Here is a 20,206-nt window from a genome sequence, read left to right as displayed (position 1 = left end):
ATGTACTGTTAGGCTATGGAAGTTGGCTCTGTGATTTACTTACCATCATGTTTCATGTACTGTTAGGCTATGGAAGTTGGCTCTGTGATTTACTTACCATCATGTTTCATGTACTGTTAGGCTATGGAAGTTGGCTGTGTGATTTACTTACCATCATGTTTCATGTACTGTTAGGCTATGGAAGTTGGCTCTGTGTGATTTACTTACCATCATGTTTCATGTACTGTTAGGCTATGGAAGTTGGCTGTGTGATTTACTTACCATCATGTTTCATGTACTGTTAGGCTATGGAAGTTGGCTGTGTGATTTACTTACCATCATGTTTCATGTACTGTTAGGCTATGGAAGTTGGCTCTGTGATTTACTTACCATCATGTTTCATGTACTGTTAGGCTATGGAAGTTGGCTGTGTGATTTACTTACCATCATGTTTCATGTACTGTTAGGCTATGGAAGTTGGCTCTGTGATTTACTTACCATCATGTTTCATGTACTGTTAGGCTATGGAAGTTGGCTCTGTGATTTACTTACCATCATGTTTCATGTACTGTTAGGCTATGGAAGTTGGCTGTGTGATTTACTTACCATCATGTTTCATGTACTGTTAGGCTATGGAAGTTGGCTCTGTGATTTACTTACCATCATGTTTCATGTACTGTTAGGCTATGGAAGTTGGCTCTGTGATTTACTTACCATCATGTTTCATGTACTGTTAGGCTATGGAAGTTGGCTGTGTGATTTACTTACCATCATGTTTCATGTACTGTTAGGCTATGGAAGTTGTCTGTGTGATTTACTTATCATCATGTTTCATGTACTGTTAGGCTATGGAAGTTGGCTCTGTGATTTACTTACCATCATGTGTCATGTACTGTTAGGCTATGGAAGTTGGCTGTGTGATTTACTTACCATCATGTTTCATGTACTGTTAGGCTATGGAAGTTGGCTCTGTGATTTACTTACCATCATGTTTCATGTACTGTTAGGCTATGGAAGTTGGCTGTGTGATTTACTTACCATCATGTTTCATGTACTGTTAGGCTATGGAAGTTGGCTGTGTGATTTACTTACCATCATGTTTCATGTACTGTTAGGCTATGGAAGTTGGCTGTGTGATTTACTTACCATCATGTTTCATGTACTGTTAGGCTATGGAAGTTGGCTGTGTGATTTACTTACCATCATGTTTCATGTACTGTTAGGCTATGGAAGTTGGCTCTGTGATTTACTTACCATCATGTTTCATGTACTGTTAGGCTATGGAAGTTGGCTGTGTGATTTACTTACCATCATGTTTCATGTACTGTTAGGCTATGGAAGTTGGCTCTGTGATTTACTTACCATCATGTTTCATGTACTGTTAGGCTATGGAAGTTGGCTCTGTGATTTACTTACCATCATGTTTCATGTACTGTTAGGCTATGGAAGTTGGCTCTGTGATTTACTTACCATCATGTTTCATGTACTGTTAGGCTATGGAAGTTGGCTCTGTGATTTACTTACCATCATGTTTCATGTACTGTTAGGCTATGGAAGTTGGCTCTGTGATTTACTTACCATCATGTTTCATGTACTGTTAGGCTATGGAAGTTGGCTCTGTGATTTACTTACCATCATGTTTCATGTACTGTTAGGCTATGGAAGTTGGCTCTGTGATTTACTTACCATCATGTTTCATGTACTGTTAGGCTATGGAAGTTGGCTGTGTGATTTACTTACCATCATGTTTCATGTACTGTTAGGCTATGGAAGTTGGCTCTGTGATTTACTTATCATCATGTTTCATGTACTGTTAGGCTATGGAAGTCATGGCTGTTGTGGATTTACTTACCATCATGTTTCATGTACTGTTAGGCTATGGAAGTTGTCTGTGTGATTTACTTACCATCATGTTTCATGTACTGTTAGGCTATGGAAGTTGTACTGTTAGGCTATGTGTGATTTACTTACCATCATGTTTCATGTACTGTTAGGCTATGGAAGTTGTCTGTGTGATTTACTTATCATCATGTTTCATGTACTGTTAGGCTATGGAAGTTGTCTGTGTGATTTACTTACCATCATGTTTCATGTACTGTTAGGCTATGGAAGTTGTCTGTGTGATTTACTTACCATCATGTTTCATGTACTGTTAGGCTATGGAAGTTGTCTGTGTGATTTACTTACCATCATGTTTCATGTACTGTTAGGCTATGGAAGTTGTCTGTGTGATTTACTTACCATCATGTTTCATGTACTGTTAGGCTATGGAAGTTGTCTGTGTGATTTACTTACCATCATGTTTCATGTACTGTTAGGCTATGGAAGTTGTCTGTGTGATTTACTTACCATCATGTTTCATGTACTGTTAGGCTATGGAAGTTGTCTGTGTGATTTACTTATCATCATGTTTCATGTACTGTTAGGCTATGGAAGTTGTCTGTGTGATTTACTTACCATCATGTTTCATGTAATGTTAGGCTATGGAATGTGATTTACTTATCATCATGTTTCATGTACTGTTTATTTTCTTGCACATCTTCTCATCCTTTATCTGGATTATTTTTTTCCTCCCTCAAACCTTGGCAGCTACAGAGAGTAACTCCTTTTTGCCAGTTTTGTTTTCCTTACATTTTCCACTTGTATCCCTGGCCTGATCCATCCATGGGGTTCATTCCTGCCTTGTTATCCTTTGGCAACCATCTTCTGTTTGTGGTATTTCTCCTTTCAACTTCACCAGTTGGGTTCAACTTTTGATACCAGATGTCAGGCTTCCAGTTCAGTACATTTCATTTTCTGTTCTTAACATGTGCCCTGTTCCAGAATCAGGGGGTCTCACCCTCCATTCTCTTAAACTTGGTATGATCCTCACCTCACATCAGATTTTCAGATCTGACTGTCTCATGTAAAGGTTTGTCCTTCAGGTGATTTTGAAAGATACTTCTTGTCTACCTTAACATCTGCCCCTCCAACTGTTTACTGTGGGATTCTAGCTAATTACGTGAGGGAGATGACGTTCCACATCAGAAGTTATAATTTTCATGTGCTGAAAATGTATTTCTGATAGATATTTATCTGCAGTCACACTTCTTCCACAATGAAACCAGTGATCCCATTTTTTACCAAAACAAGAAGTGATAGTTTGATATAATTCAATTGAGAGAGTCCAATGCATAACAGGAGTGTATGACACTTTCATTGGTGAAGGAATATCACTGGATAATTTGTATGAGAGACACATTGGAATGAATCATTTCCAATGGAGGAAAGAAAAAGCAGAAAGCTTGTGGCGTGCTTGAAAATATTTTTACATATAGAGGGTAAAACTGAACAAAAATATCTATTTATGTGAGAGGAAGTAAGTAACTATTAGAAATACATTTTCAGTGTATGAAAATTATAAATCTTGAAGTTATATATGAAGTATTTTAATTTACATATGTTAATCATGTCTTTAGAAGCATTTCTGCAATAATTTTGTAATTTGTTTACTTTTTAATAGACCATTTTTTTTATTAAAGGAATATGGAGTGAACTGCTCAGATGTCACATTAGAGAGGATTTGGAGCCACGTAGATGTATTTGCTTTTGGTCACTTTTTTGGCTGGGCTATGAAAGCCATGTTAGTGAGAAACTATGGAATTTGCTGGACAATCAGTGTTACATGGGAAATAACAGAAGTGAGTATCACAATTTAGATAGTGGGCAGTTTTGGAGTGTGGTATGTCAGAAGTAACATTACAGAGAAATTGTGAGTATTGTGGTAATGGAAGGTAAAAATTTTGTAACCTAGTATTGAAAAAAGAACTGCTGTCAGTGACATAAGACAAGTTTATGGTAAAGGTAAAAAGAGTAATATGGTGATAAAAAGGTGAAAACCTATACTTAAAGAAGATTTGTGTTGATTGACAAGGAAGTTTTACCACAAAATTTGAACAGAGTACTTATTATATCTGGTATTAGGTATAGCTAGAGAACTGGTATAGTGGTGGTTTATGATATTTATTAAAATATCTGTATATATTTCTGATTGCAGGTATTTTTTGCTCATTTGTTACCCAACTTTATTGAATGTTGGTGGGATGCTTTGATTCTGGATGTGTTGTTATGTAATGGTTTGGGGATCTGGTTTGGAATGTTCATCTGTAGGAAGTTAGAAATGAGAACCTACAACTGGGAAAGCATCAAGTGAGTTTAACACCAAAACATGTATAACACCAGTACATGTACAGGTGTCGTACGTGTAAGAGTGCTGCATGTTCACTGACACAGGTTTTGTATCTATAACAGTAGTGCATGTTCACTAATACATTACAGCATGTATTCCAAAACATACTTACCTCTTATTACACTACAGCTATTACTTGATTGCTTGGGTTTTTTTTTCCTTTGCCCATCTAAGCATTGGTGTAATTTTTTCTCACTTGCTCCAGTCTTTTATTCCCCTATCAATTGTCCTTGTTCACATCTGTTTCATAACACTCTCCATCTAGGTCAGTTGCTCTCTGTTTTGGTACTATATATAAGCACCTCATTCAGATAACATTATAACTTTTTCTCAACAAAGCATTCAGTAATGGGTTTCTCTGTACTACAGCTGATGGAGATAGTTTGTGTTCTTAACATTACCTAGTTGTTTTTCATTAAAAAATTTATTTTTCCCCCTGTTTGCTTGGCTAGCTGATATGTGTATTATTGTTTCCAGCATGGAGGCTAATCAGACTTCTATCCCACTTCTGACATCTAGCTTCACTCAAAATTTGAGGGGATGAGTGTTCACTCTCATTTGAATCTGTGTGTGACTTGATTCATTATGAGATGTTGACATATAATCAATTCACGGGTGCTTTGCTTTTTCCAGTGCCTTACTTTGCTTTATTGGATTTTTAAGAGGCCAAATTGAAATAATCCCCTTCTGGCTTCATTTTCTTTAATTGACAAACCAACTGTGTGTCGTTTGGTGTCTTTTCCTTGATCCTTTTGAGTGTGTATCTTTCATGATGGCAGTAACATCTGAGATCGAATATTTAGTTCTTTTCCTTTAGCCCCTGTTGTTGTGGATCAAGCAGGAAGGTTCACTGTTTAATTATATGAAGGGACTACTATGTCTAGTCTGCCATCTTTGTTAGAACAACATGCTTTAGTTCGCCACTGTCAGGTGGTTGTTTATTTAGACTCTCAAATAATAGACTTAATCAGTGATGTCGAGAAAACCCACTTGTAGAGAAAAATCTATAAGTAGAAACGGCTCATTTGGGTTGAGAAAATTTTTTACGTAGAGGAGCAAACAACGTTTTGATTTTCTTCGGTCATCGTCAGGTTCACAAAGAAAGAAAGAGGTAACTGACCGGAAGCTGACCACGTGTTTGAAAGGAGTTGTGTAACTGAGTGTCGGAATGTAGAGGGCATGCTTATATGTTTGAATATATAATTTCATATTATTTATTTTATTATTATTATATTTATTTATATAGGTATAAAGGTGTTCCTTTGTATTGGTTTATTTTGAGCTTGAGTTGTTGTATAAGTAAGGCTTCTTTAATTTCCGACATCAGCAGACAAATAACCAACATTTGGCAAAAACTAGTAACAAAATATGACACTCCAGTTAATACCAAATTTATTCAAAAAACAGGCACAAAACTGAGGTCTATACTATGTAAAAACTCCACTGACAAACACCACACCAACATTATTTATAAAATACAATGTGATAACTGCCACAACTTCTATTTTGGAAAAACAAGTAGAAAAATGGAAACCAGATTCAGAGAACATAAAATGTCACCTTCACACGTTTTCAAACACTGCAAGTCAAATAAACACAACATAACCATAGAAAACATTCAAATACTAAATAAAGAAACAAACATAAATTAAAGAAGCCTTACTTATACAACAACTCAAACCCAAAATAAACCAATACAAAGGAACACCTTTATACGTATATTAAAAATAATATAATAGATAATATAAAATTATGTATTCAAACATCTAAGCGCGCCCTCTACATTCCAACACTTAGTTACACAACCCTTTTCAAACATGTAGTCAGCTTCCGGTCAGTTACCTCTTTCTGTCTCTGTGAACCTGACGATGACCGAAGAAGGTCAAAACATTGTTTGTTCCTCTATGTAAAACATTTTCTCAAACCAAATGAGCTGTTTTTATATATAAATAATAGAATTGCTCCTGGACATTTGGGAATTCAGAAGGGAGTCTGATGAAACTGAATTCATCACATTTTTCTTAGGATTTGTCTAACTTTGGTGCTGCGATATTTATCTTTTCAACTTTGTTGTTGGAAGCCTCTAAGTGATTGCCATTTCAATTTCATGATGAGTTTGGACCATTCGTAACATCTACGTTTGTTTAATTATCAGCTTTTTCATGATAATGAGTTGAGACCATTGTTAACATGCACCTTGGTTTAATTATCAGCTTCTTCATGATGATGAGTGTGGATCATTGTTAACATCTACCTTGGTTTAATTATCAGCTTCTTTATGGCGATGAGTTTGGACCGTTGTTAACATCTTCCTTGGTTTGATTGTCATCTCTCTGCACTTTTGCTAGTCAATTGGCTGGTTATCACTTATTTGTGGAGTAGAAATGCATTGGTGGAGGGCATTATTCTATCTGCCGTTGCCCTCCGTGACTTACGTGAAGCCCCTTCTCTCTTATCCTTGATTTTTGGCAGGTATTCTAGAATCTTTCAGATCAAAATCTTGTGCCCTCTGTCTGCATTCATCCCTGTTGTTGTTAGCTTCTTGACATTCCTCAGTTTCTACAAGGAGTCATAGTTTCACCACTATTTGAACTACACTTCCCTACAAAACGGTTGAGAACTTCTTACCCTTTAAAGAATAATGTCTCTAGGGCTGTACTTATTAAGGGGAAATATTATGATATTTTACTTCAGCTGTTCCATGGCAGTATCTTACATTTTCCATGAAGAGAACACATGGTACAAGTTTCTTTGTGTTTGAAACTTGGATCTTCTTTATTGGGGCAACTTCCATTATGTCATCCTGCTAACTTGCCATGTTCTGGGGTTGATGAAGTTGGTGGCAGATCAGATGTCTTAACCCTGACAGAATGGATGCTGCATCACAAGGTTTTCTGTTGGATTTGCACTTGATTTGGACAATGGAGATTAATGTATTTGTCCCTCACTGGAACACTTAACTGTTGATATCTTGATCTTGGCTACCTCACTTCAGGTCATGGGCAATAGATTCATTCACTTAGGTCTGGACAGGGTTGCACTTGTATTCATTCCCACAGATTTATGTGTTATACAGAGCACTTGATATGTTCCATTCAAACCCCTGTTGATAACACTGATTGGTCAGCTCAATCCTTGTTTCTGCTTCTGTGGTGTCTCCAGGGGTACCCACCTCTTCCAATTCTCTTGATCTATCTCTGTTGCAGTAGCCGTGATCTGACGTCTTACACCCAGCCATCCTGATTCTCAAGTTTCATGTATGGAATTTATTTAGTTCTTTCTACAGCAGTGAGATTTAACTTCTGAGGTTGCCAAGTATCTGTTTAAGTCTTTGCATAGTTCAATGGAAATGGCAAACACACAGACAATGGTGTATTGAGATGTTGAGCTCACTTCATATGCAAAGTGCTAACCATAACTTGTTGTTGACCTGACTTTCTGATAAGAGTTTCACATCTTTCACAGTCACCTTATATGATGTGGCTGCCTTTAGAGAGTTGACACAAAATGACTTGAGTCCCCAGTGCTCTTCATTTTCTACAAGTCATTCTGGATCCTTCACCCCCAAATGACCTTTTCAGTTATCTAACTGGACTGTTAAGGTGGTATTGAGCACTCTTTTTCAACATCTGTTTGATCTGTTAGCTAAACATACCCTTAAGGTTATACTGCTGGCTTGTGAACATCACAAGTCAGAGTTGTATGTGCCAGGACACTTTATTTATTATACCTAAATCCTCATATATCTACACACGTCACTCTTACCCAAGACACTAGCAGCCAGGGAAGGGACAGATCTTTTTTCACTGATTCACCCATCTGCTATTTCTCAGCATAGTACTTGATAGGATACCAATAATTAGTTAAGTCCAGTGAAGTGTTACACTGTCCATACTAATGCTAAACAGTGACTTTTTGTTTATTGGATCTTTCAATTTACAGTGATTTATTCATAGTTAATTTGTTGAAGTGGGTAAAAAAATCCATATTGCATATTCTGGACTTTTTTGGAGGTGAAGACATTTCTGCAAGTCATGTCTCATCAGATTCATCACATTTCTATGTCCTTATCCTCCTGGTTGAATAACCTGCTGGGAGGACATTGTGTAGGCCAGTATGTGGACCTCCTCCAATATTTTTATGTCATTATTTTCTTATTAGGGTTTTTTTTTTAAACAGTCTTCTGTAGCTATCTTAACCATGTCTGCTAGGTGACAAGGAGATGTGAGTGTCTGTTAGTAATATTGTCTTTACTTTCCAGTGTCCCTTATCTCTTTTCATAGAATCCCACTCTGTGGGAAATGTTGCTTAGGCAGGTGTGCTTTAGTCAAACCAATTCCACACTAGTAACCATTAACACAATATACTTGTGGATTGCAACAGGCTCTGTAGAAGTGATATGTTCTATCAGACCCACCTAGAGACAGATCCACTGTACTGTGCTGGACCACCACTTGTGGACTATGATAAGTAAAGCATAAAGGGATCCTGCCTTGAGCTTTACTCATGTTGATAAGAAACTGTGGATTGGGTGAGTCTTGAAAAAGTGACAACATCATCTGACTGAGGATAGAGGGTGCATTGACTTAGGTGGAGAGTGTCATGGGTAGTGTAGTGGGGAAGAAAAGAATCAGACCCGTGGGCAAAGGAAGAAATTCTAGCAGTTAAGTAACAGTTGTAGTGTGAGGGGAAGTAGGTCTTGTTGGAAACACATTTTCAATTTAAAAAAATGTTAACTTTTGTACTAAAGAATTGAGATGTAACTCGGACCACTTTACAGTTTTACTTCTAAGTTTGAGAATATGTAGCTGGAAATATAGTGCAAAACTTTGATTTTCAGTAATCTAGGTGTTGGTAACTATGTCCTTTATGGTTTAGATACACTGATGTTTAAAATATATTGAAATTAAGAAAACTAAACATCAGAGTGTTGACTGAAAATAAATTAAAACTTATCTCTTGAGTAAAGATATATTCAAGTTTTGTTTACACCTACTGCAGATCAAATTTAATATATTTAAAATGCTGCAAATTTTACAAAATTTACTTTTCAGTCAATGTATTCAAAAATTTGCATTACACTTTATTGGAGTGTATTTGGATTACACATTATTGGAGTGTATTTGGATTACACTTTATTGGAGTGTATTTCTCCAGTTTTAGTTTGTGCATAGTTTAGCATAAATTACTCAAACTTTTGTGATGTCTCTCTGTTTTGTGATGTCTCTCTGTTTTGTGATGTATCTCTGTTTTGTGATGTCTCTCTGTTTTGTGATGTATCTCTGTTTTGTGATGTCTCTCTGTTTTGTGATGTATCTCTGTTTTGTGATGTCTCTCTGTTTTGTGATGTCTCTCTGTTTTGTGATGTCTCTCTGTTTTGTGATGTCTCTCTGTTGAAATGTTAAGCAAACATGTAATTTTGAAGTATATTTATTGAGTTGTAAGAATAATTTCATATTATTTGTATTTTGAAAGTTGTTAAGGTGGATTCATCACTTGAGATTAAGTTATTTCCTTATGCATAATTTAGAAAATTTATTTTTCTATTTATACTACAGTTCATTCAACCTTTATTTTATAAACCATTCATATCCTGAGTAAATATTTTTTTCTGTTACCAAGTGGTCTGTTTTCTTTATTTCATCAGAGACATTCAAACAACAACAGGGAAAATTCGCCGTGCTGCTCTGCAGTTTACCCCTGCAAGGTTAGTTTGTTTAAAATTAGTTCAGTTTCACTTCTATTATTATTATTACTTTATACTTTTTATATTTAAGTTTTATTTTTCCCCATTTCTGAAGAATTTATTATACCTGAGAACCAGTTTTAGCTGAAATAGGATGAAAATTAATAATTTCAGAGCTTTGAGGTCACTCTAAGTATTATATACATGTTAGAGAAAATCAGTTTGACCTGTTATTTAGTTGCTAGTACACATGAACTATAATTGGTTCTGTTTTTTTAATTTCTCAATACTGATTAAGTTTCTGTTCGCTCCTTTGTCTCATGTTTGCCATGTGTACTTCATATGGTTTTTATTGTTCTGCTGCTCTAACTTGTTAAACAACCAAGAAATGTTTTACAAGATATGCAGGTGTGCAAGTCAAGTGATCAGTTCTAATAAGAAATACAAAAAACACAATCTGAATATTATTTGTGGACATTTACTGACCTTAGCATAAAGATAAAAGTTACCATTTCTTGAGATATTATTCAACAGTATTTCATTTCAAGCTGTTTCAGAATGACAGTTTGGTCTTAGTCAATGAAAACTACATATCTATCATGTGTAGCTGCACGACACATCCATATTATTGTACTAAAATATTGAAGGTTCTGCACCTACATTAGGTTGAAAGTAAACCTTGAATATTATGTGTCAGTGTTTTGCTTAATTTGATATCAATAAGGGGTTAGTCCAATGGACCAGTCATGTACTGGAGAAAGAATTTTGACATGTAGTTCTAAGTTTACTGTGTGTATGTACATAAAGCGTGGTGAGCTTTTAGACAAAAGTGCATGTCTGTTGTACACAAAACTCAAACATGTTATAAAAAATATTTATTCTCAAGGATTGTTAGGAATTGACAATGTCAGTTTCACTCGGACTTTGGCAAGTTTGAATACAGGGTTATGTCCACGTGAAAAGTACTTTTGTCAATTGTACAGAGTGCATTTGTATAACCTCTAGAACATTCAAAATATATCTGCATTTTTTTTTCAGTATCACTTTATATTGTATCTGATTTCTACTCTTGTTGCAAAATCAGTAATGTAGGGTAAAATGAATAGTCTAACTGTAACATCAAATTCATAATATCGTACCATGTTCAGTTACACTGTGTAAAACGAAATGTCAAATGTACTTTGACCTCACATGTATGCAAAGGGTTAGTACCATGCGGTCTGTGAAAGAAAGGTAAGGTTTTCTAAGTCTTAAGTTGTGAGATCTATAGAAATAGTTTTGAAGCTAAGATTACAGTTTAGTAGACATGTTGATGGTGTTATATCAACTCTTTAATTTGTTAACTGATTGTATTTAAACATAAAACCTACTAATACTAAACTGCTCTTAGTTTACGATTTGTGTCATGGAAAATATAACCATTAACCAACAGAAATTGAAGTGGCCGCAGGAAATTTATGATTGGCAAATTTGACCCATCAATGTCTCTCCACGATGTAAGACGTGTAGGTTACATCATTGGCTTTATTAGAATTTAACTTACATAACCAAATAGTGTTACTGAGCATGTGTAATTTCAGTGTCTTTTTTATTTATAAGTGTCTCAGAAACAAAACTTTACACTTATTATACTGGAAATTATGAAGTTTCTCATACCATAGTACACTTTGATGTAAGGACTGTAACATAGATTGAACTAAGTGTACTTTGATGTAAGGACTATAATAGACTGAGATAACTATTTTGATGTAAGGCCTTTAACATAGATTGAACTAAGTGTACTTTGATGTAAGGACTGTAACATAAGGTAAGCTAATTGTACTTTGATGTAAGATCTGTAACACAGACTGAGTTAAGTACACTTTGAGGTAAGATCTGTAACACAGACTGAGTTAAGTACACTTTGATGTAAGGACTGTAACACAGACTGAGATAAGTGTACTTTGATGTAAGGACTGTAACACAGACTGAGATAAGTGTACTTTGATGTAAGGACTGTAACATAGACTGAGGTAAGTGTACTTTGATGTAAGGACTGTAACATAGACTGAGATAAGTACACTTTGATGTAAGGACTGTAACATAAGGTGAGCTAATTGTACTTTGATGTAAGATCTGTAACACAGACTGAGATAAGTGTACTTTGATGTAAGGACTGTAACACAGACTGAGATAAGTGTACTTTGATGTAAGGACTGTAACATAAGGTGAGCTAATTGTACTTTGATGTAAGGACTGTAACACAGACTGAGATAAGTGTACTTTGATGTAAGGACTGTAACATAGACTGAGATAAGTGTACTGACTGTAACATAAGGTGAGCTAATTGTACTTTGATGTAAGGACTGTAACACAGACTGAGATAAGTGTACTTTGATGTAAGGACTGTAACATAGACTGAGATAAGTGTACTTTGATGTAAGGACTGTAACTTCTCAGTTTAAATATTTATGTTTCTTTTGTGAAGTATTAATAAGTGTGAATAATTTTGTACAATTAAGATGGTTGATGTGAAAGTGAAACAAGAAGGAAACATCAGATGACACAGTATTAATAAGAGGATGTTGTATGGTAAATATTGCTTATTTGATAGTAAAAGATGTATGTCACCGGCTACAATACACAAATCAGAATAAATACACAAAAGGGAATAAATGAAAGATCCTAATTTCTGTAATTTTTATTACATTTTTATTTGATTATATTATTTCAATTTTCTATTTTCTCATTGTATGTTTCACCACCAGAGGGCTGAACTATCTTTCAACTCTTGTATAACAGTAATTCAGGGTATTGCACCACTTTTGCTTTAACTGTTTTTGTTGTATAACTGTATTATGATTAATATTATGTTAATATCTCTTGGCAAAATCAATCAGTCTTTAAACAAGCTAATATTTAATTTCAGGATTTCTAATGCAAATTTAATTGGATAGTAAATTACATACATACACACACATATTTTTGATGCAACAAGTTTAAATTACTGTGTTAGAATACTGTGCAAATAGATCAAGTTTTCGTTTGCAGTTGGACCCATGTCAGGTGGTTAGATCCAAACTGTACCTACATGAGATTTTTGGCCGTGTCTGAACTTGTGATTTTTTGGCAAGTAAGTGTTCATGTTCATATGAATCAAAATCTTTGATTAGATTGTGATTTGAATTACGGCATATGTCTGACATCTGAGTGTAAAATATATATCAAATATTATTCTTTATAAGTATATCAAACTACAGTGAATGATACTACTGACAAGGCTTATAACAAATTTAATTAGTTAATATTGATTTGTGTGTTAGATTATTTTTTATTGTATACAATATAAGAACAAACCATTAATATTTCACAAGTTAAAACCAGTAAAAACAAAGAACTAAACCACATGTATACTACAAATAAAGTTTTCTTTTATTAACTGCATTTTAATTAGATCATTACACTGAATGAAATGTATCCATATATATCCTTCACATTTAATTGGTGCTGTTACACTGTTACTTGAAAGCATCCATAAAATGAGTTTTCCTAGAGCTTGTTAGTGCAACTGTTAAGTCTGTCACAACCCCTGCTGTTTTGGATCCACTAATGGCCCTCTATATTTATTAGTTTTGAATTGTGATCTTGTTATTTGCCAATGCACTGGCCACACAGTGAGCTGTTATTTATACACACAGACAAGCTGACAACTTTGTGTGACCCTTTTGACTACTGTAGCTCCACTACTTTAATTTCAGTTGGCCTAAACTAGCATATATACATTGTAGTATGATATTTTTATAATATGTTGCTGCATATGGATGTCAGATATTTGCAACTAAAACTCTAAGCCAGTGTTTTAAACTTTAAATTACAAATTTGGATAACTGTTAGGAGATTTAGACTAGCAGTGGTTGCTGTATTGAGTGGAGGTCATTGTAGTTCAGTGATGTGTCTCAAACTAGATAGGGAAATTCTCTTGTTTACAACGAAGCAGTAGAACATAATCAGTACATATTTACTTTTATTGCACAATTGTGTTGACAGAGAATCGGTATATGGCATCAGCTTAGCCAATGTGGGCTGTTTGGCTAGGACTGTGTACAGTCATTATACATTTTCAAACAGGAAGAAATGCATGTGTCTATTACTTGTGTTAGATCAGTTGTTCCCAATCTATTCTAATCATAGAATATTTGTTGAAAGCTAAAGCATTGTTAAAAGTACAGTTACGACAGAAAGTGTTCGTACCTCTGCATTGTGAATAGTTTTCTTCCTCATAACTTAAAAAGTATCATGATTAGGGTAATGAAAGTATAGTATATTATAAATATTATATTAACACACATCTACATAAATTTGTATGTAAATTGAATGACTAATAATCTATTTATGAACAAATAACCAAACATAGGAAAGGCAGAAAGTGTTTGTGCGTCTACTTTAATGGTCAGTTGTGTAGCCTTTCAGGTGAATTACTTGGCGCAATCTTTCCTCATAGACCTCCATGATCGTTTGAGAGTACTCGACTGGTATTTTCTTCCATTCTTCTTTACAGAAGGCTTCCAACTCTTGCAAGTTTTTTTCAGATGACGATGATGAACCCTGGTCTTCAACTCATGCCAAACGTTTTCAATTGGGTTGAGATCGGGTGACTGTGATGGCCACTCCAGAACGCTTATATGGTTCCTCTGCAACCAGGATTGCACATATTTCAATGTGTGCTTGGGATCATTGTCATGCTGGAAGATCCAACGATGCCCAAGCTGCAAGTTCCGAGCATCATTCTTGATATAAGTACCTAATATATCAACGTACTCTTCTTTTTTCATGATTCCATTGACGCGGTGAAGGCTGCCTACACCAGAAGAGCTGAAGGAACCCCATAGCATGATTGAGCCACCTCAGTGTTTAATTGTAGGGACGGTGTTCTTTGGAAGATTTTGTTCCCCCCTTCTTACGGAAAATATTGCGAACATCATTGTGGCTGAAAAGCTCGATTTTAGTCTCGTCTGACCAAAGAATACTCTTCCAATAGGTAAAGGGTTTATCTACATGCTTTCTTGCATACCTCAATCGTTTTTCTAAATGAACAGGCTTTAAATATGGAATTCTACGAGGACGGCCTGCTTTGAATTTAGAAGAGCATAACATGTTCGTAACTGTTAAGGTGCTTACTTCAACTTGAGTTACCCTTACCAGTTTCTGTATGTCATTACGTGTTAAACGAAGGTTCCTACTAACTTGTCTGAGAACCTTCCTTCTGGTTCTCTCTGGAATTTTAGTGGGGCGTCCGGAACGAGGGAGGTTAGCAGTTGATCCTGTAAGCTTAAGCTTGGCAATTATGTTTTGATCAGTAGATTTCGGCACATTACGTTGTGTAGCAATACCGGAAAGAGACACACGAGACTTGTATTTTACAATAATCCAGTTTTTTAAATCACTGGACAGTTGTTTCCTGTTCACCATGATGACCAAGCTGATAATGACGGAGACGGCGCTAAATTACTGGAAGTACATTTTTTTGCTGGCTAAATTCCAATAATTATGAACCCAGTGTCTAGTTCTGCAATGGTATAATGTAGTTTATTTGCCAAACTAAACAAACTTTTTACAGGAATATTACTTTTTTCACACGTTCTGAACTGTATGAACACTTTCTGCTCCTCCTATTTTTGGTTATTTGTTTGCAAACAGTTTATTTGTTGTTTAATTTACATAACAATTTATGTAGATGTGTGTTTGTGTATTATTTATAATATATTATACGTCTGTTAGCCGACTTGTGACACTTTAAGTTATGAGCAGTAAACCACTTAATAAAAAAACCGTATAGAAATCTCTGGAAATTCAGAAAATTTCTTCCCAAAGCCATGAGTGGATAAGGAAGTTTTCTAGAAGTTCTGATGTAATCCACTGCAGTCATTTAACTGTTACTCATAATGAGGACGTATTGATCACATTCTATATATCAAACTATATAAAAAAAAAAAGTTAACGTATCTGTACTTCATCAGATATCATTTGATTCCTTGTAGTTTTGGTTATTGTTACAGATATGTATTTATAACAAAGTTTGGGTAAAAAACTAAAACCTTTTCTAATTAATGTAATTAATTAATAATTCATTTTATAACTTCAGAAATTCATTTTAAATTATACTATGCTACCCTAAGACAGCTGCCTCCTTTTCAGGTTACAGAATTGAACACTTTCTTTCTGAAACACATATTTGAAATACCTCCTGGACATGCTCTGAGTGTGGGAAGGATATGTCTCATAGGAATGGTTGTGGCTCCAACACTTAGGTATTGAGATTATGATACTGATTTTAAACTAAACTTGTTTTAATCATTCTTATCCGTTGATGTTTTGAAATGCTCAAAATGCAGAAGCAGGAGTTTATTGATGAATCTTTGTAGAATGGACGGCAACTGTGTGTTGTAGAGAAGAGATGACGTTTTGAAAGTCTTCTGTCTTTCGTTTTCAGGTGGACGATAACGAAAAGGGGAAGACGTTCGAAAAATGCCATCCTCTGCACTTGTGTCTCTACAACAGGCACTCCATTCTACAAAGTTTCATCTTGAATACTCTGCCTAAACAATGTATCAAGAATACCAGGAGTTTATTGTTTCAACACTTTTGTTTAATCTCAAGTTGTTTAATTAATAGGTACTTCAGTCAAGGACAGAATGGCAGTAAAGACTTAAATCTGTTTGAGATGAAGTTGAAATTCACAGGAGATGACCTCTTCATGTGTGGGTAATGGTGAAAAAAATAAATTTCCTGTCGGGTTGGCTTTGGTGCATGATTCCTTGAAATATGAAAATCACACCCTCTGAATTTCAACACCATCTGTAAAGTCAAGTTTTAGCTACATCCCTTTGAGTCAGGAGCTAGACTTTATAACCACTCTGTACCTGATTTCTGGAGAGTTCTGACAATGAAAAACCAAAACAGAAATGGACTATCCTAGAAATGTTATTTACACCTTGTACTAGTAATGGCATTTTTGCAGTTGGATTTCCTGTTATTTGTCAATCTGATCAGTATTACTTAAGTTGGAAAACATTTCATTGGTATGAATGGTTGGTATATGTTTTAATGTATATTTAGATAGGTAGCTTTAAGTAATGCAGCATTAACCTTGAAATTAATATAAAAATGTCTTATTGTTCTACCAGGCAGTACTACAGTTACGTTACGGATACACGATGCAAAAGAGTTGGTACCCAGTGTTGGATGTTTGGGTAAGATAATATTGATTTATAAATTTATTCAAGTAGTGTGTTGACTGTTGGTCAAATGTAGGATATATCATACTAGATGATTAGTAAATACAAACTAACAACTTGTGTAGAATGTGATATATTGTAGTAGTTGAATGGTAAATACAGACTAACAACTTGTGATGAATGTGATATATTGTAGTAGTTGAATGGTAAATACAGACTAACAACTTGTGTAGAATGTGATATATTGTGGTAGTTGAATGGTAAATACAAACTAACAACTTGTATAGAATGTGATATATTGTAGTAGTTGAATGGTAAATACAGACTAACAACTTGTGTAGAATGTGATATATTGTAGTAGTTGAATGGTAAATACAAATTAACAAATTGTGTAGAATGTGATATATTGTAGTAGTTGAATGGTAAATACAAACTAACAAATTGTGTAGAATGTGATATATTGTAGTAGTTGAATGGTAAATACAAACTAACAACTTGTGATGAATGTGATATATTGTAGTAGTTGAATGGTAAATACAGACTAACAACTTGTGTACAATGTGATATATTGTAGTAGTTGAATGGTAAATACAGACTAACAACTTGTGTAGAATGTGATATATTGTTGTAGTTGAATGGTAAATACAGACTAACAACTTGTGTAGAATGTGATATATTGTAGTAGTTGAATGGTAAATACAAACTAACAACTTGTGATAGAATGTGATATATTGTAGTAGTTGAATGGTAAATACAAACTAACAACTTGTGATGAATGTGATATATTGTAGTAGTTGAATGGTAAATACAGACTAACAAGAATGTGATATATTGTAGTGTGAAGAATGTGATATATTGTAGTAGTTGAATGGTAAATACAGACTAACAACTTGTAGTATGGAACTTGTGTACAATGTGATATATTTTAGTAGTTGAATGGTAAATACAAACTAACAACTTGTGATGAATGTGATATATTGTGGTAGTTGAATGGTAAATACAAACTAACAACTTGTGCAGAATGTGATATATTGTAATAGTTGAATAGTAAATACAAACTAACAACTTGTGTAGAATGTGATATATTGTAGTAGTTGAATGGTAAATACAGACTAACAACTTGTGTAGAATGTGATATATTGTGGTAGTTGAATGGTAAATAGAAACTAACAACTTGTGATGAATGTGATATATTGTAGTAGTTGAATGGTAAATACAAACTAACAACTTGTGTAGAATGTGATATATTGTAGTAGTTGAATGTACAGATTAACAACTTGTGTGAATGTGATATATTGTAGTAGTTGAATGGTAAATACAAACTAACAACTTGTGTAGAATGTGATATATTGTAGTAGTTGAATGGTAAATACAAACTAACAACTTGTGATGAATGTGATATATTGTAGTAGTTGAATGGTAAATACAGACTAACAACTTGTGTAGAATGTGATATATTGTAGTAGTTGAATGGTAAATACAGACTAACAACTTGTGTAGAATGTGATATATTGTAGTAGTTGAATGGTAAATACAGATTAACAACTTGTGTAGAATGTGATATATTGTAGTAGTTGAATGGAATGGTAAATACAGACTAACAACTTGTGATTAATGTGATATATTGTGGTAGTTGAATGGTAAGTATAGTCTAACAACTAGTGAGAAATGTTAATAAGATATGTTACCTTTTTGTCAGTGATATTAGATAAATGGTAGCTTTGTGATAATATATATAGTGTTATTTTCGTATTCCTAATGTCCACCTTTGTTGATGTTTTATGCTGTTATGTCAGATAATTATTGGTTTAACATTTTGAAGTGTGCTTGATATGACAGAGAACAGTTGTTTTTTTGTGTAAAATATGTAACTTGATGAATTATCCCTCAAATCATCATTTTGTTTTCATGCAGGTTACTACTAATGTTATATTATGTTGTGGTTCAGTACTCATAATAAATAACAGTCTAAATATTACATCAAATTCCTTATTTTCTGTATTAAAAATATCGGGGTGTTATGATTAATGTTATTAATTTTATGTGTTGTTTTTAATATTTTTATTTCACTTGTTATGTGGATCATCAGAGACCTCGTAATAAAACAATTAAATATTTATAACCAGTTTGGTAAGTGAATACTTAAGTATTAAAAAATAGTCAAGTGGTGTCCATTTGGTTATTTTATAGTGAACCAGAAGGTTGTATATGTCAGTTTTATCCATCATTAAAAGTTTAACCCAATTAATTCATTTGTTTAGCATGTTGTTAAGTTAGATAAGTTTTAAAGAATTCTGTTTTTTGAAAGTAACTCTGGTTAGTGAGAAGTTGGATGACAATACTATGTTTTGATTATCCTTTAATTATATCACTTCAACTTCTAAGTGCAAAGAGAGCTGTTTTTTATAGTTAAATTTGGTTCAATAATTATAACTTATGCTTCTGTTTCTTAGGCCTAGGTTAGTTGTGTCAGTAAGCACTGAGAGGTATTAATTTTTCATTAACTTAATAAGCAAATGGGGTTAAGAAGGGCAGACTTTCAACATAAAACAAATCTGTTCTTGTGAAATTTGAATATAATTTTAACACCAGCACTATAATAAAGTTAGTACTGCTTAGAAATTGGTTTGTAGGTCATATCAGAAGTACATAGCATTAAAAATAAAATATTGTTATAACGAGGAGATGCAGCCCTTATACTCATCAAAAGCATTTTTTATGTAAAAACGTGTTTGATATTAATAGCTGAAATAGATGTTCATAGGGCCACTTGTGACCATTCTGTTTTTTTTTTTCTATTCTAGTGCTATTATGATGACTGAAGCAATAATTTGTATCAAGTTTGGTTCTGAACTTTTTGCCCAGACACAAATAAAAAACATGCTCCTGTGGCTCCTTATTCAGGTGAGACCAAACTCCTGAATGATTATTTATCTATATTAAGGTTGTTCTTCATTTTATCTGTTTATTTACCTCTTACATTACACTATGATGAGAAATGGTTTTGAAAATAATTTTAGGTAGAATATCATATAATACTGTAATAGACCTATTACTATGAATTATTTTATGTTTTATTAAAACATTTAAGGTTTAATC

At 34.1% G+C, this 20,206-nt stretch overlaps 1 protein-coding gene across 4 annotated transcripts in view; it reads left to right on the top strand.

Moving 5' to 3' along the window:
- Positions 1–20,206, top strand: part of LOC143246724 (phosphatidylserine synthase-like) — a 65,384-nt gene that overhangs the window by 30,430 nt on the left and 14,748 nt on the right. For 3 of the 4 annotated variants that reach the window (XR_013026112.1, XR_013026113.1, XM_076493814.1), the window contains exons 5-11: positions 3,501–3,659; positions 4,016–4,167; positions 9,855–9,914; positions 12,924–13,005; positions 16,068–16,180; positions 17,057–17,122; positions 19,912–20,011. Coding sequence is in view for 2 of the 4 variants with exons in the window: in XM_076493814.1 (XP_076349929.1) it covers positions 3,501–3,659; positions 4,016–4,167; positions 9,855–9,914; positions 12,924–13,005; positions 16,068–16,180; positions 17,057–17,122; positions 19,912–20,011 (732 nt within the window). In the remaining 2 variants the exon portion in view is untranslated. The remainder of the gene's footprint in view (positions 1–3,500; positions 3,660–4,015; positions 4,168–9,854; positions 9,915–12,923; positions 13,006–16,067; positions 16,181–17,056; positions 17,123–19,911; positions 20,012–20,206) is intronic. The other variant, XM_076493815.1, reaches the window with a different exon arrangement.

This window comes from Tachypleus tridentatus, chromosome 3, assembly GCF_004210375.1.
Source record: "Tachypleus tridentatus isolate NWPU-2018 chromosome 3, ASM421037v1, whole genome shotgun sequence".
NCBI classification, from domain to species: Eukaryota; Metazoa; Arthropoda; class Merostomata; order Xiphosura; family Limulidae; genus Tachypleus; species Tachypleus tridentatus.
Note: the sequence above shows the minus strand (reverse complement) of the source record. Positions and strands in the feature narration are given on the sequence as shown.